The 18,297-nt window shown below is 37.0% G+C and overlaps 1 protein-coding gene across 1 annotated transcript; it reads right to left on the reverse strand.

The window, feature by feature from the left end:
- Window positions 1-237: 237 nt before the first annotated feature.
- On the reverse strand, window positions 238-17,999 carry LOC100800662 (uncharacterized). The gene is made up of 14 exons (XM_041009129.1): window positions 14,606-17,999; window positions 14,252-14,382; window positions 13,917-14,019; window positions 13,683-13,815; window positions 13,519-13,582; window positions 12,206-12,611; window positions 11,956-12,162; window positions 11,015-11,341; window positions 5,394-6,629; window positions 5,207-5,279; window positions 5,051-5,136; window positions 4,333-4,452; window positions 3,843-3,913; window positions 238-532 (listed from the first exon to the last, which is right to left on the reverse strand). Exons 1-14 carry the CDS (start codon window positions 17,693-17,695, stop codon window positions 481-483), a joined length of 6,099 nt encoding a protein of 2,032 aa, XP_040865063.1. The 5' UTR covers window positions 17,696-17,999; the 3' UTR covers window positions 238-480.
- Between the last annotated feature and the right edge of the window lie 298 nt (window positions 18,000-18,297).

The raw sequence follows: 18,297 nt of genomic DNA on the forward strand, positions 1-18,297 counted from the left end.
TTCAACTGACATCTACTAGGGTTTTTCGATCAATTGTTGCCTGCAACAATGCTTTGGCTAATGCCAGCTAGGTTTTTTGGAAAAAAAATAACTCTAACCAAAGTCGATCGAAAAAATCTAACTGACATCGTCCAAAAAGTAACTATAACCATAGTCGGGAAAAAGAAATTTAATTAAATTCAGCAAAATGTAAGGGTAGTTATTGATGAGATAAAAATGATATGATGCACTCATTCATGAAAGTCAAAATGCATGTCAATTTATTATGCCAATATTATAGCGACTACCTAGTATTTTCCATTGTTGTTACAAGTACTTAGCATTAATCTATATCTCGCTGGTGTGTAGTGCTAGTGCAACAACCAACATTCATTTCAAACTTCCATGGAGTTGCCAAGGATACAGTGCAAAACAGAACAGAATACAAGCTATGCTCTTTGTAAATCAAGAGTAAATAAACTAGAAGCCTTTCGTTGAGAGTCATTTAGTAAAAATGTGTTGCTGGGGGACTTCCTTGGCTTCATCTGACATACTGCAAGGTCACCCAAAACCAACATAATGTTAATAATAATTCATATAATAAATACACCATTGGAAAAGTCAACAGTGTTCAATTATGTATCTCAACTTTTCATTAATGAAAATGTAGCTGTGAAGAAACTAGAATGATAAAACTGAATTTGTTGATTTGTTCTCTCTTCTTTCATTTGCTGCTTGGATATGTTGCAAGTATGTCCTTAATTATGTGTCAATTATTTCCTAATTTATGCATTGATTTGGTTTTGTAATAAATCTTTTCAGAATCAGATTTGAATAAAATCTGAATTTTGATCAGACCATAGATCATAGGCTATTATTGCTTCCTGATTTTTCCTGATTATAGCAGATTTGGTTTTCTCTTTGGGATTAATTCTGTCTATAAATCAGTAGATGTATCATTCAAACATCATTAGAGAAATAAATTACTTCCTTCTGAATTCTAATATGACATAAGAGCATATCCAAATCTATTGGTGGGTCACCCATGTTTATCACGCTCTAGGCGGGTAGCCTTGGGCGTGAGGAGCAATGTTGGAAAGTCACCTTGATTGTGATCACCCCGAGCCCACCGTGAGGGGGCATGCTGAAGTATCACATTGGTTAAAGGTAATGTCAAGATATATAAGTGGGGAGCAATCATCTTGTAAGGTTGAATTAGGCTTAAGTCCACCTTCTAAATATGGTATCAGAGCTTCGACTCTGAACCTTGCTTTCTCCAATGGTGAAATTGGCAATGACTTGTGCTTGTTCATTATGTTCAACAACTGCAAGTGAAAATATGACCCCACTTTCAAATTGGAGATTATGCTACATGAATCAAGATCCAGATGAAATCTAATAGAGAAGGAAATGCCTTCCAAACCACCTTTGAAGATACCCAAGAGTCAGCATCTACAACTAAGACAACTCCTTTCACAAAGAAACAATTAGAGTGCCTGTATAAACTTGTTTTTTCCAAAATGACGATTAATCTTCTTGCTCTTTTGCCCAAAAAGGTAATCACTCATTTGTTGCCCTTTGTAGAATAATAAAAAAAACTCAAAACCTCTTTGGTTTGTTGATTCAAGTGCCACTGATTGTTCAAAGTTATTTTCTTCTTATGGCCCTTGTGCAGGAAACAAAAAAATTAAAGTTGCAGATGGCTACTTCTCTGCAATAGTTGGAATAGGATTCTCCCACCTAATGGATTAGTCTTTTGGTGCTCTCCTTGAGAGCCGAACTCAAGGAAAGGGCTACCTATAGGCTCGATTAAGGTGCAAACCGAATACTGATAGTTGAGTGAAGCCATTCAAGGGAAAAGGGCTACTACTGGATCAGTGTCGATAGAGTGAAGGCTGTTGTGGACATTAGCCCTTAAAGGGGAATGAGTCCCACATTGAGTAGAATAAATTACTTGATGTGGTACTTAAGCCTTGAGGTTCTCCCACCTAATGGACTAGTCTTTAAAACGGAAGCACCAATTGTTAGGACTTCTCCACAAGAGGAGTTCTCAACCCCTCCATTAGGTGGGAGAACCTCAAGATTTCACGTTAAGTAGTTTATGGAAACTAGCTTTTTGTATATTGACATAACTAATTTTTAATTAAATTAAAATATAAAATGAGCGAATTTTAAATTTTTGTATGGTAAATTTTTATGATAAAATATGTCTATTGTTGAGTGTCTCCGTCAATTTTGAGGGAATTATAAGTTCAAATGATAATTTTAGAATTTTGAGGCATGAAATTTAAGCTTGTAGGAATAATTGAATTTCTGTAGAAATAATTGCTTTTTGAGAATGTTTGGTATCTATGAGCTTATGTGGATTCCACCTTAAAAGGGATACCCATCAATGTAATGATTGTTGATCTTTATTTATGACTTTGGATATTATGCATGTTAACTATATTGCTTACTTGTGATCCTAAGGAATGTTTCGTTGCCTCTGGGTTGGACTTTGCTTGTGCATGAAATTGATTTTTTTAGATGTTTGTGGGAACATGGATTTGAGTCCTTGTAATACCCCGACCATATCACACCAAAATGAGAGAGATCCAGAGATTGTGTAGGTATGGAAATGTACAGTTGACGATGAATTAAAGGAATTAATTGATATTACCTATACCAACAAGATGCATCTACTCTTCCGTAGCCTATCACTTAAGAGCTCCACAATTGAGCATGCTTAACTTGGAGTAGTTACGAGATGGGTGACCTTCTGGGAAGTTTTCTAGAAAGCGTGTAAGTGAAGGCAAAGCATGCTGAAAAGTTCCATGTTGGTTTGTGAGGACAGTCATTGATCCAAAAAGTAGATAGAACAGATTGTCGAGATCTCGAAAAAGACTACCTACAAAAGATTTTGATCGATGGAGGGTTCGAACAACAAGGAAGTTGAATGAAGTGTCACATGATGTCAACAATCAGGGGTGTTACAGTCCTCGTGGGGAATAATGAAAAAAATCCAAGTCCCATATTAGCCTAAAATAAGGCCAAGATAGAGTATATAAGTAGGAGGCAACCCTTACCCTATGAGCTAACTTTTGGGGTCGAGTTAGGCTCAAATCCACACACTAAGATGGTATCAAAGCCAAGTTGAGGGAATAACAAAAACCGTCCCCCACTAGGGACCTATTGTCCCCCGTCGACCTTTATGATCGTCGTACTTATTCTGCATGATATAATCGTCCCGGGGGTTGTGACACCAAGTTGTGATGTTGGCAACCCCAACAAAGTATGTGAACCATTATCAGTTGGTGAGAGTCCACTATTGTACCATGGTGACGGTGTACTCCCAACAGTCATCTAGCTTAAAAAGAATACATCTGCTGAGTGAGAGAGCAAACACACAGAGTTATATGACCAACATCTTTCTCTCACGAGTTGCTGAGTGAGAGCAAGCACTTCAGCAATGTAATCAATTATTCAACAATCTTTATTTCAAGTTTTATAAAATGATACTGGGAGATGAAAAAGGAAATAAACCAATCTTAATAAATTGAACAATTACCTAATTAGCTCTCTAAATAAATCCCCTGATTTAAGAGGTTTAGGTTGTCTGTTCAAAAATAGAGATTTTAGGTTGAGACGTTGAGTATCCTAATAACTATATTTACAGCAAATATTTAGACATTTACAGTTTAACAGTAGTCAAACCAGTATTTTTACCCCGCCAGAATATATATATATATATACACACACACACATTAAGTCCGAACAACACTCCACAAAAAAATGTGGAGATAAGGTCAAGTCATCAGAAAGAAATAAAGCTAACAATATTAAGAGTAATCGAAGCAGAGGAGAAAAGATTAAGAGTAAATTACTCATTTCCTCTCATCAGTTTAGTGGCTTCGGTTATTGCAACATCCGCAGCATATAGTGCCATCTTCTTTATCTAAGAACAAAGAATGTCTTGTGTAAGGAACTCCAGACACAAGTAGTGTTACAGGTGCAGATATAATGCATCCGCACTACCATCAATTAACTTCCATATAAAGATTAAGAATAGTAAAGTATTTTACATGATGAAGCCAACATTAACATAAGATGCAAATCATGAGCTAGAATGTTCGCCAGTATATTTGCTGAAGGAAATTATAATAATATGCTCTTGGATCCTAGCTGTGCGATGCAAAGCACGAAATCCATAATATTATTCTACAGCCATTAAAGCTACCATATCAACTATGAAATTTGAGACACATGATCAGCAAATACAATTGACCATTTATGTTCCAAAACAAAATCATACTAACAACTTCAAATTATGAGGTTATAAATTATATTGTGTTTTAGAATCATGGAAACATGTACCTCCAATTTATCTTCCTTGGATCTATGGCCTTTGGGAAGTAACCGAAATTCTTCTGTCAATCGAATGCATTCTTGAACATTCTCAGGTGAAACGAAGTCCAGAGCCACTTTGATGCAAGACTGCCAAAGAAAATAACTCTGTCAAAGTTGATATAACACAAAAAAGTCCAAATGATAAATGTTCTGGTACAACAATGATATAAAGAAAAAGGGAAAAAGAAGTTTGTGGAAAAGAAAGGAGGAGGGGCAGGGAAGGTAAGCTTTCAAGATTTTGATTTTCATGTTGAATGTTTATAGTAAGCACTGTTTCTTGCTTTCTATATGCCACCAATAGCATTATAGCCATATGACCTATGATTTTTTGCAAAACTTCCAGCAGAGTAACTTCAAGATAATAAAAGTTCCCAACTCAATCTACTCAATACGCTACTATCCAATGAATCAAGCTGGGAGATGATGAATGATTATGCAGACATCTGTATGTTCAGTAAGACAAATTAATTCATCACGGATCAGTAGTTTCTTAAATAAATGAATGCAACATGTTTATTAATGTATCAATATTTTCTTGATTAATTTAATTAGTTTAAATAATTCTGTATAGCCTATGTTATTTCTCTTCTCTCTGACTTTCCCCTCTTTCACATCATGAACAGGTATAAGATATGTAAACTAGTTTAACTTCTTTGATTTTAATAAAAACCAGGAGTTTAATTACCTTTCTATTTCTCACTTGATGTGGGCATCCAGCAGGTACGAAAACAGCATCCCCAAGGTGTTGCTCAAATGTCCAAGGTTCAACACCTGGTAGACAAAAATTGATGGCTACAAAATCCACATAAAACAAATCATTAGTTAAAGCACAATTTCATACCAAACTCCTGCTTTAATTGCTTTTTATGCTTCTCATTTAAATAAAGGATCTGATCATGAATGGGATGAATCACCTGAGGCAAAAGAAAAGTAAAACATATCAATTCAGGAAAAAAAAATTACTCAAAACTAATAAAAATAATCCAACTGATTCAGAAAAGTAAAGCAAATCAATTCAGTAACCATACAGAGTTTACTGGAAGATTATTTATGTGGCGAAACTCTCTGTGGTGTTTCTTTAGGTACTCTGTTAGCTTGGGTACATCCTGCCTCCGGAATATGTCCCACACAGCACTCCCATATTGAGTCTCCAAATGATCATCATTTTGACAGAAATTGTTGCTTGATGTGTCATTTTTAACAGACTCTATTTTTTCAACATTGATGTCTGAACATGGTGTGTCTAAAGAATTCAATCCATTGACAAATTTAGTATCTTCTGTTGAAGTACAAGGCAGATGGCTTTCACTGGTGTTTGGATATCCTCCAATATCATTATCAGGATCTTGTCCATATGATTCATCAAGAGGGAAGTCACCACCTGTATCTGTCACATCTTGCAAAACAGTGTTGTCAACCCCATTCCCACAAACAGAAAAATAGTGTTGAGAAAACTGCTCCTGCGGGAAGAGTAAATCAGAAACATTCTTCCCAGAGTAGTAGGGTAACTCCTCAAAATGTATGCACCTGCTTTTGAACCTGGATTGTTCAATGTAATTTTTCTGATGTTCCTGATTTACCCTGGCTTGTGGAGTGGGGAGGTTCAAATCATCAAATACAGAACGTGTATCAGATTGGTCATAGATAGAGCAAAACTTATCTTTCATTAGGTGCATAGCAGAAATTCTTCCTTTTTCATAATCATCATTTGTGCATGTCTTAAACTGCATATGTTCTGGTAAAGAAATTCCTTCACCTGATGATGAGCACCACTGTTTGACATTATTAACTTTATAGTGCATCAACTTACTATCTTTCTCCAGAATTATGCAACTGGAATCATGATTATTGAGATCAAAATCCTGAAGCCTTGAATTCAAATTGAGAACTTCCTGCTCACCAACATTTAAACTTAATTTACTTTTGGCAGATTCTGAAAGTCCTTGAATACAAGCTTCCTTATCTGATCTTGACTCCCCCATATTTAGGAGTCTACTTTGTTGTTCATTAAGTTTCTCTTTTAATTGACTTCCGGGCAAGGTAGAGTCTCTCCCAGAAGTGTCTGCCTTTTCAGGGGTTTTAGGATTCCTGGTAATACCTACATGACACTTTTGACGTTTTCTTCTACAAGAACCAATTGCCTTACTGTCCTTGCCATAGAGCTCATGCATATCTTCCACTTCATACTTTTTCTGAATTTTTTTTATGATTCTTGGCTGCCATGGTGGTGTCTTTACTTCAGCTGTGTGTATCAAAATATTGACCTGATCAATGCACAGCATGATTCCATGAGTGAAATTAGCAAACAAAGCAAATCACGAGAAAGGAGAAAACTAGTAGGTGGAATGTGTGACTTTGAACAAGTCACTTTTTAATTTATTCTGAATTTAACTTCATTATTTTACATGCAACTTACACTAACTATTGTTGAGGTAAGAGAAGAGAGAGAATTTTGGAGAATTTTTCAATATCTTGAAAATGAGACAAATGTACAAAAGGTGAAGAGCTTCTGCTTATATCAAATATTTATGATACAAAAACTCGAGAGCCTAACTAGTGCTTAACTGAAAGTTACAACTGCCACTGATACAGTTGTGACTGTCTTACAAACAGCTAACTGATTGCAATTAATATATAGCTATCAGGAGCGCCACAGTGGGTGAATAATTCATTGACCACTACATCTCTGGAAATGAATAATTTTCCATCTGAAGAGAGACATTTGTAGCCTTTATGTGCAGTAGAATACCCAAGGAATAGACATTCTCGATGTCATCGTAGTAAGTATCGCAGGTATCATGATACATACGAATCGGAGGCCCAACAATGCAAATCTGACATTGAATCGTCATATGAATTCAAAGAAGTTTATTTTTCATTATGAATTTCGTTATTTGTCCGTTTTAAGTTTATACTTTATAATATTTAAAAAAAAATATTGTACAAAGATTCAGAATAATTAATAATAGATCATTCTATTTTAATTAATTCTATGTTTACTTTTTATTAACCGAACCCCTTCTTTACGAAAAAGATAAAATAGAAGCCGACAAATAAGAAACAAAATTCATTAGAATCAGAATTTTTTTTGTTTATTGTATGGAATATACACATCAATATTCATGGATCATACCTTTTATTCCATTTCCAGTTCCTATGGTTCTTGTATCTGTATCGGAGCCTGAATCATGGGAATCGCACTAGAATCGCTGGAATCATGATTTCTGTTTGAATTGGAGATTCTGAAACAGAGGGTCGGTCACGGAAACGGGTCAGTCACCCTAAAAAAATGACTTTATTTTTTTTTTGCGAAAATTGAGACACGTATGAAGCATGTTTGCTTCTCTGAGTTCTATCATTTTTGTTTGTCTCGTCTCCTTCCTCCACCGTTTCTCTCCTCTCCTCTCCTCTCATCATGCGTTGCAAAAAGAGAGTGACACTTCGTTCATCTCTTCTCGCTGCTGGTTCATTGTTCATGCAAACTCCCTGTTTCAGTAATGCTGGTCCCTTCACCCTTGTTCATGCTTCTGTGTTGCTGTGGTGATCCCTTTTTTATGCTGTTGGATTGTCTCCTCTCCTCTGTTTTTGTGTTGTTTGCAGTTTTTGAAGAATGGGTCAAGAAAAAAATAGGGCAGTTGATATTACATGGCAGTACTGTGATAAGTCCCCCCTAATAGACTTCAAGTGCAATGTAAGTTCTGTTCTCATGTTGTGGTGGAATTGCAAGAATGAAGCATCATTTTGCTGGAACAAATCAAAATGTGGTTCCTTTTTCAAAGATTCCACATGATGTTAAGGAGATATTTGTCAAGCTATTGAAGAGTAAAGAAAAAAGAAACATGAAAGTGTTGATTGTTTTGAAGTAGCAAAAGAAAAAGAGGGGACATCTAAAGTTGTCATACTAAAGACAAGTAATCAAACTTGCGAAGATAGGGATGTTGTGATTCAAGATATTTGCAAGTGCGTACATGGAAATGCTTTACCATTTAATTCTGTAAGGAGTTCTCTTTTTGTGCAAATGTTGGAGTGTTGGAGAATATAGTAGGGGCTAGAAGCCTCCTTATCATGAGGTGAGGGAGTCTTTGGAAGAAAGTGGTAGAAAACATCCAAGAAAGTCTAGAGAAATATAAGACCGATTGGGAAAAATGGGATCGCTCTTTTAAAGTCTATTGGTACTAGTGATGTGATAAAGGACGGCCCACAACTGTTTCAGTTGTTGGACAGCATTGTTGAAGGAATTGGGGAGAAGAATGTTGTCCAAGTTGTGACGGATGGGGCTTCAAATCTTGTAGCAGCCGGGAAGAAGTTATTGGAGAAGATAACCTGTTAGCTTTAAGCTTAAAACCAATTGGCACTAATTGAAGTTAACCAACAGATATATAAGCTGCACCTCGAGAATTGAGACAAGCAATATGGGACTTTCTAACACACCCAGCCCCACCCCTCCATAGATGCATGCCAAAACAAGCGGGCCTACTAGAATATATAAGCTGCCATGTTAGATTTCAGCTTAAAACCAATTGGCACTACTTGTAATTGCCCAACAGATATATAAGTTGCTCCCCGAGAATTGAGGCAGGCAATGTGGAACTTCCTAACAATTTGTTTAGGTCCCCTTGTGCAGCTCATTGCATTGATCTAATCCTTGAGGACATTGGAGAGCTTCCTGTACTCTATAATACCATTGACAATGCAAAGAAAAGCACTACTTACAAATATAGGCATACATGGGCGCTTAATTTGAATAGAAAGTATTCAAAGGGGAGGGAATTGGCAAGGCTGGCTTTGACAAGGTTTGCAACTTATTACCTTACATTGAATTGCATTCAGCAACAACAGAATGCAATTAGATCTATGTTTGCATCGGAGGAATGGGCTACTAGTCCACATGCTAGTAAAAGTGAGGCTAAGCAAGTGACAAGCCTAGTGTTGAGCGATGCTAGATTTTGGAAATCAATCACATATTGCCTAAAGTGTGTGACTCCACTTGTAAAAGTGCTAAGGCTTGTAGATGGTGATTCTGGAAAAATCGCCATTGATGCAAATACCTCCAGGACTTGAATCACCCAGCACCTCAAACATGGTGTGCAAGCTTCGTAAATCTCTATAAGGCCTCAAACAATCTCCAAGGGCGTGGTTTGACAGGCTAACAATAGTTGTCAAGCAAGATGGTTTTGCTCAATGCCAAACAAACCATACTATGTTTGTTAAGCATTCTCTGGATGGAAAGATAGCTTTGTTTATTGTTTATGTAGATGATATCATAATTCTAGGAGACGATTATGATCAAATAAATCATCTGAAGAATCTTCTAGCCGAGGAATTTGAAGTCAAGGATCTAGGCCAGCTCAAGTATTTTCTAGGGATGGAAATTGCTCGGATAAAGAATGGTATTTTTGTTTCTCAAAGAAAGTACACTCTAGATTTACTTCAAGAAACGGGGATGCTTGGATGCAAAGCAGCCAATGCTACCATAGAACCAGTCAAAAGGAGTGAAGAGGAGAGTGTAGCAGCTGACAAAGATAGATATCAAAGTCTAGTTGGAAAACTAATCTATCTAACTCATACTAGGCCAGACATTGGCTTTTCTGTAAGCATGACTAGTCGTTCTATGTCAAACCCAACTGAAAATGACATGAGAAATGTGAATAGAATCCTCCAATACCTTAAAGGTACACCAGGCCAAGGGCTCTATTTCCAGAAGATGCTGTCATTTCTGTCTTTACCATATCTAGAATTTGCATTTATAGGGAGATCACTTTGCCTGATTTCTAGGCTAGATTACTGCACTTATTTCTGCCCTGTGCATTCTATATATACCTCCCATGTACCATTCACATATTCAAGGGAAAATAAAACCTATTTTCGCACTAAGCTAGTTGACAGTTAGGTTGTTAGTTGTCAGATCATCTATAATTCTACATAATCTGAGTTGTGACTTGGGTTCAATAATATCAGTTTCCCAATCTCTAACCTCTCTTTCTCTTTCTCTTTTCCTTTCTCAATTCTCTCAATCCTTTTACTTTCCATCTCCATTGTTCTCTGAAATATATGTATTTAATATGTTTGATTGCATGGCTGAAATTAAAACCTATTTTCGCACTAAGCTAGTTGACAGTTAGGTTGTTAGTTGTCAGATCATCTATAATTCTACATAATCTGAGTTGTGACTTGGGTTCAATAATATCAGTTTCCCAATCTCTAAACTCTCTTTCTCTTTCTCTTTTCCTTTCTCAATTCTCTCAATCCTTTTACTTTCCATCTCCATTGTTCTCTGAAATATATGTGACTTGGGTTCAATAATATCAGTTTCTCAATCTCTAACCTCTCTTTCTCTTTCTCTTTTCCTTTCTCAATTCTCTCAATCCTTTTACTTTCCATCTCCATTGTTCTCTGAAATATATGTATTTAATATGTTTGATTGCATGGCTGAAATTAGGGATTACCCTTATTATTAGTCATTATTAGGTTTCCCTATTTATGTATCAATTCTGATTATAAATAAAGGCATTGTGTGTGGTGAAAAACACACAACACAGTAAATTCCTTTCTTACATGTTCTACTGCGAGCATGTAGTGAGCAACATATCCAAAAACTCAAGCAGATATACATCTCTAATTTTATAACATACCAAATTTTACAACTTACCGCATCTGAAATGTCACAATGTAGTTTTGTCACAGAATCACCTCTACTTAGTTCTTCCAAAGATCCATAAGCAATGTATGTTTTGGGGCCCAAATCTGGCTTCAAAACAGCGGGAAGCTTTGTGGCAAGATTTAAAACGCCAGATTTGGGATGGGTATAGTCACTAAAAGGTAGCATAGCTATAAACTCAGCACCATGTCTTGGCAAACACTCTTCAAAAGAATTTGATGGAGGCCAATCCTTTAGCTTTAGCATCTCTGGCCATCCATTCCTGTACCTACGACCTTCCAAGTAGCCTTTGAAGAACTGAAAGATGTTAATTTCAACCTAGAACACCATAAAAACACAATATTTGTTAGTTCAAAACTACAATAGCAATTTCCTATCAAAAAATGAAAAATAGGTCAGTTAATTGTTTGATGACCAATTTGCCAGGAGTCTACTGGATGACTTCATAGGACTATGACTTTTTATGACTACATATGTATGACTTCCTTTGTCGAAACATGTAAAAAAAATAGAGTACGAACTATGGTGAGGATTACTAGGGTAGAGGAAAAGCATGGGTGAAGTAAAGACAAACAAATGTGAGATAAGCATGTGTATGGTTGAATTGTTGTTTCTCGGGCACAATGGGGCCAAGACTCTTTACATGAGTAAAATTATGTGTATAGTACCAGACTCCTATGACTAATACATTTTACCTAAAACAGAATATATGTGTACATCAATCAAGCCAAGTAAAAATTGATATTTATTATATCATACTATTTGGTTAATAACAAATTGACATAATTATGATGAATCTAATTTTGTATTTCCATGATTGATTTGCTCAAGGTAACACCCGGTCAGTATATGGGATGCAAGATATCCAATGCATAATAAAAATAATAAATAACAAAGTAGTGGAAAACGCTATGTCAAAAACCAAACAGCACCTCACACCAATCTAAGCAGTCAATGGCTTTAAAAGTAGCTGCCTCATCTTTTAATATCTTCTTTGCTCCCCTGAAAGCCCTCCACATCACCATTGGATGCCAGCTTAGGCCGCTACCCTTTTCAAAAACATTCCTAACTATAACAGGTTCACCTCTTATCCAGTGTCTTTGAAAATGCTCAAATTCTGTGTCTTTAAAAGTAGCTGCCTCATCTTTTAATATCTTCTTTGCTCCCCTGAAAGCCCTCCACATCACCATTCCTTACAGAATTCTGTACTGCATCTTCCTCAAAACTATGGCACATTGAACATCCTAGAGATAGATCAATATTAGGTGGTTGATATTTGACAGTAAGTTCCTCCACGTTCTTAATCAATTTGTGAACCCAATTAGCTTCAAAAAGACGCCTCAGAGAAAGAATAGTAGTACCGCAACCCCCCCTAGCTTTTGGAGGGCAAGGAATCCCACCATTTAGCTCTGCTCTCCAAGCAGTAACAGGTGGTGTATCATCTGTTCTTTCATTTCCACTAGCAGGAATTTCTTCACAATGAAGTTCATTTCTTAGTTCCATGCAACAAGTGAGACAGAGATCATACTGACAATTAGGATTGGGACAACTTCTGTGGAAATTGACAATTGATGTATTGCAGTTGTCACTGTGAAATAAGCAAGTCAATGAATTTGTCAAAGTAAATGATTAGATATCCTAGATTATGGAAAATAAACAAGATCAGTCAAATTTTGCAAACAACTTGTCCCAACAACTTGTAAAGTGAGATAGATGTAACTGGAGTTAAAGCCAAAACTAATTAAGAAGTGAACCTATCCATAGTAATATAAGTCAAATTTCAGACGCCAATGCCCAAATAAAGAATATGGTAAGCACTGCTACTTCATAATTATCTTACTCATTATGAAAATGAAAATTAGCTTTAATATAGTTGAGAGAGAATTCGAAGAGAGAAATTGTATTATTGAGAAAATGAATTCAACCTATACAAGTAGTTTTTACATAGGGTATTTATGGACAATGAAACAGAGCAGCTCAGCTCTAACTACCATTGAGTGAGTTAGAGATGACAGCTAACTGCTAAGATACAAAACCAGAATAGAACACCTAACTGAACTACTGTTGTACAGAAATTGAGAAAATAAGAGATACATAGGACTAAAACTATACTCCAATAAGCTTTAGCAAACAGTGTACAAACAGAAAAGGAAAAGGAATAAAAAGGGCTACAACATCAATGCACATCCAAGCATCAGAAGAACTTCAAAAGCATATGTCCTGAAGACAGAGAACAGTCACACAGATAAAAGATTCTGGAAACAAAATCTCCATTTGAACACCTGGTGTGCTGAATTCAACTTGTCATCCAAGTCCCAAGCTAAGAAACAGAATAAACAATTTACTTTGTGGGAGGTGGCCAAGATAGGTTCAAATTTTACTTGTTAATACAAAAGCAAACACACATTTCCTAGTCTTTAGATTATACACATCAGAAATAAAATTCAGAATAAAGGGAATTTGCCTTTCAACCATAAGGGTTCATGATGTAGTACCAATAAACACGGTCATCATCATCAATTAGTGAATGCACAACTTCCTCTTCCAGCAGTTGTGAACCTGAAAGAATGCCACATTGTTGTACATTTGAAATCATCAGTACACTAACTTGATGCAACACTAAAAAAATTTATAACTAAATCAAATCAGATCAGAGTACCTTGCATCCTAGCTTCTACTTTCAATTCCGATATCTGCTCCAATTGGATACTTTGGAGTAAAGGCAGAACTTTGTCAAGCAAGTAAAACAACTTTTGTAATTTGACATCTGTATCTGCTTCACCAGTCCCAGTCTGTGGATTAATAATTTATTTCACACTAAGTGCAGAAGGCAATACATAATCACATATGTAACAGAAAGAATAACAGTATGCAAGAGAAAGAAAGCACAAACCAACACAGATATATCCTCCTCCTTCAAGCACAATCGACAGTTGCAATTACCAAGACAAAAGGGACAAGAAACCTCTATCTCCTCTCTAGTTTTATCTGGATACCTACAATTTTCAAATTCAAATATCACCAAAACAACAGAACTAGTCTGAAATCAGCAACTTAATTAGAAATGTAAAATACTAACTGATGTTGGTAAAGCTATACTTTTACTAACTGTTAATAAAGTTAATTCTCTTTTACAAACCATTTTCATTGGATATGACAAAAATGATAATTAACCTTAAGGTAATTCATTGGAAAGTAGAACCCTGGAAAGAAATAGTTCGACTTTACCATTTTGTAATGCACTCATAACAATATCGTTTTCTCTTGCACTCGGTGCAAATGACAATACCACTCCTACTTTTTTGCCAACACTGGTGGCACCTTAAAGTCCTTGCCTCCTTTTTCTTTCCGTTATCACACTACAAACAGAAATTAGTACAAATAAATTCAAATTTGGATTTTCGAGAAAATAGTGAAATTAACAAATAGAAATATAAAGTCACAAAGAAACAATGAGTGTATCTATGGAACTAACAAAATCTCTTAACAGAAATATGTCATGACTGTCATCATGCAGGTTTCAATTAACATTGCAGATATCAAGTTAAATATACAATAATGTAACTTTAATTGGTAACTCACCATCAAAGCTGAAGATTCCAATCCATGGTATACAGTTTCTTCCCTTCCAACACCCTGAAAATTCTTGCCATCAATTAGCAAAGCTTTCAGTCTTTCACTAGATCTTCTCTGATCATTGCTGGTTGCACAAGTCAATCCTGTTCTTTTTGTATTTTCATTTCTGGGATTCTCTGAGCATTCAAGAAGAAAATGTGACTTCTTTACCTCATGTACTTGATCTTCTAGCAGTGTAATGCATTCCTCCTGTAAATCATTCTGTGGCATAATCCTACTCAAAACTTTGCTGAAACGAGTGCTTTTATGTTTTTGTAAGGATTGTCCTCTAGCATTTGTCATGGATCTGTCAGTAACACCATTTGGCTCATTCTCATCTGCTATAGTAACAGCAGCTGGTGTCTTCTCTTTTAGACCCCTTGATTGGCTTTGCTTAATAGCTTGTCTTGTAATTCTAGAACTTCTTTGACAGCTATAAATTTTTTTCTCTTGACCAGTATCATTTTTGGAGGCAGATTCAGCAGAAGTTCCTCCTTCTTTCTCAGCTACAAGACCATGCCTCTCAATCAGTGAATCAAAATGGTAAGCAGACTCCTTTTCCTTTCTATGAGAACCCTTTGGCCTGCCACGCTTTTTCCCTCCCTTGTCAAAATTGTTTCCAGCTTCTTCAGCCTTACTTTTATATCCCTTTGGTCGTCCATGCTTTGTCCTGACCTGACCTATTAGTTTTATCTTCTTGTTCCTTGAGCCCTTTGGGCGACCACGCTTAACAATTGGCCAAGTAATCTTACTGTTTTCAATTTCTTTGACTGGTTTAGGAGACCTCCCTTTTTCTTTTTCCAAACCACTTGACCAAACACTTGTGCTTCCACCATCACCTTCTAAATTAATATCATTAGACATCCCTGGAAACTTCTGACCCTCAAATACAAAACTCCTCGAGTTACTTCTTGTACTCATTGCTGGACCATATTTATTATTTATGCTTACAAGTTCATCAGAAACTTTTTGACACAGATTGCTCAGCATTTTGTTTTCCAGATCTTGTCTTGCAACCTCACATGCCACTTCATTACTAGAAGCGTACACAACAGTATACCGTTTCTTTGTTGAACCTTTTGGTCGACCACGTTTCTTAAATCCTGTGATCTCACCAGCACCAGAAACTTCATTATTAACCTCCAAAGCATTCTTCTTTATCTTTGTGGAACCTCTTGGTCGACCATGTTTCTTAGGTCCTGCAATCTCACCAGCACCAGCAACTTCATTACCAACCTCAACAACATTCTTTATTTTATTTTTTGAACCCTTCGTCTTGCCGCACTTATTAGGTCCTGCAATCTCACCAACAACCTTATTACCAACCAACACTACACTCTTCTTTCTTCCTTCTGAACCTTCTGGTCGACCAAGCTTCTTGGGTCCTGCAAACATGACAACAACATTATTACTTACATGCAAAATATTCTTTTTATTCCTGGAACCCTTTGGTCGACCACGCTTCTTTGGCCTCACAATCTCACCTAGGCCTGCACCTTCATCATCGGCACTACCTTCCTCAACAGAAAGCAATGGCCTTTCAGACTTTAAAACTGTGATAATACTCATCCTATTTGAACCCTTTGGTCGATCACGCTTCTTTGGCCTCACAATCTCACCCAGGCCTGCAACTTCATCCTCAGCTTTATCTTCCTCACCAGAAAACAATGATCTTTCAGACTCTAAAACTGTGACATTACTTATCCTATTTGAACCCTTTCGTCGACCAAGCTTCTTTGGTTTCACAATCTCACCCAGACCCACACCTTCATCACCTGCCTTATCTTCCTCAACAGAAAATACAGATCTTTCAGACTCTAAAATTGTGACATTATTCACTGTATTTAAACCGTTTTGTCGACCACGCTTCTTTGGCCTCGCAATCTCACCCAGGACTGCACCTTCATCAACAGCTTTAAAGACAGACCCTGAAACTGTGACACTACTGATCCCATTTGTTCCTCCTTTAACATTTTCACCAACACTCTGTCTGTTCAAGGTGGTGTGAAACTGTTTATCCTTATTCTTGGAACCTTTAGGCCTACCCCTCCTAGCCACTGGCCTGAAGGCTACACCTTTTGCCTCTTCACTGCTGGCAAGTCCTCCATCTAACAATCGTTCCATTCCCTCTTCAACACCAAGAACAAGCATCTTGCTATCTGATGCATTATCCCCATGGTGCCTGCTATTTGACCCCGGCACGTCTATGCCACCAAAACTGTCATCTTCAACTTTACCATACCCTCCTGGATTTCCCACACACCCAGCAACTTCTTCACCTCTAAACTGGTATGCATTTTCACCACTCAACCCCTGAAACCCTGTGCTACCACCGAGAGCTGCAAAGTTGGGAATGGCCCAATCAGAGCCAATGAAACCCACATCTTCCTCACAGCCCCCACCTTGACAAAGTAGAGCTTGAAAACCCTGATCATAAAGACTATCAAAATCAGCTTCTAGACCTCCAGAAGAAAGGTCCAGAAAATCATTTTCACAAACACCCACACCAGCTCCACTTGCATGACCTCCCAGAACAGCATCAAAAACCCCACCACCAGCATTTGCATTGCTCCATGGCTGACCTAGAACCTGCCCTTCAACCTGACCCAGTTTCCCACATCCTCCCCCAAAGCCACCCATATGAACATGCTGACCCTCTACTTCACCCCAAAGGTCAAAACTTTCACAACCCAAGCCAAGATTCACCCCACCATCATGCCCTTCACCAAAAAGCCCAGCAAATTCCTCAACAACATGGGGACCACCAGTGTGATCACCATCGGCGCCATCACCATCGGCGCCAACAACTCCAGCACCCACAACCCCATTTTCCAAATCACCTTCAGGTTTTTTTCTTTGTTTCATTCCTCTTTTCTGGGGCACACCAACACCCCCAGAAGCACGTTTCTTCTTCGCACTCCTATTTCTCTGCTGCTGGTACAGAAAATGCCTCTCACAGAAGCTTCTTCCTCGCATAGCCCTCTCCTTGCACCTCCACCCCCCTGACGCACTTCGGGTGCACCTCCTGAACTCTTCTTCGTCACCTGGTTCGTCCATTATCAAACACCAAAATCAAAAATGTCAACGGCAAATTGTTGAAAGTTGAAACTCTCTCTAACTCTGAATCATAAACACGGAAATCGGGATGATGGTGCTAAGGAACACAGCCATGGACTGAAGAACAAGACAGAAACAAATTAATTAAGGTGATGGTAGTAGCATTAGAAGAGTGTGGGATGAAAGGGGAAAACGCAGTGTGTCAGTGGAGAGACTAGAGAGAGAGGGCAGTGTTTTGGAGAATCCCTTAACGACAAACGACGGTGTACTATGAAATGGACACGTAACAGTTAATGACCCACACATGCACGTTTTTTAAGGTCGGATTGTATGTACTATATATCGTAATAGGTTATTTAAAAAAAGTTAATAAATAGATTAAAAAAATGATAGTTTTACACCTATTTTATTTTGGCCCAGCATTAAAGATAATGACTCATTAATGTATTATTTTCTTCCTTCTATTATAATTATTATAAAAAAATTATTTCAAAATAATTTTTATTTAATTTATTTAATGAAATATTAATAATAATGATATAAGGTTAATTTTATTAAATTATTATTTTTTATATATTTATTATTTTTTTCTATATAAAACA

Source organism: Glycine max, chromosome 14, assembly GCF_000004515.6.
Source record: "Glycine max cultivar Williams 82 chromosome 14, Glycine_max_v4.0, whole genome shotgun sequence".
NCBI classification, from domain to species: Eukaryota; Viridiplantae; Streptophyta; class Magnoliopsida; order Fabales; family Fabaceae; genus Glycine; species Glycine max.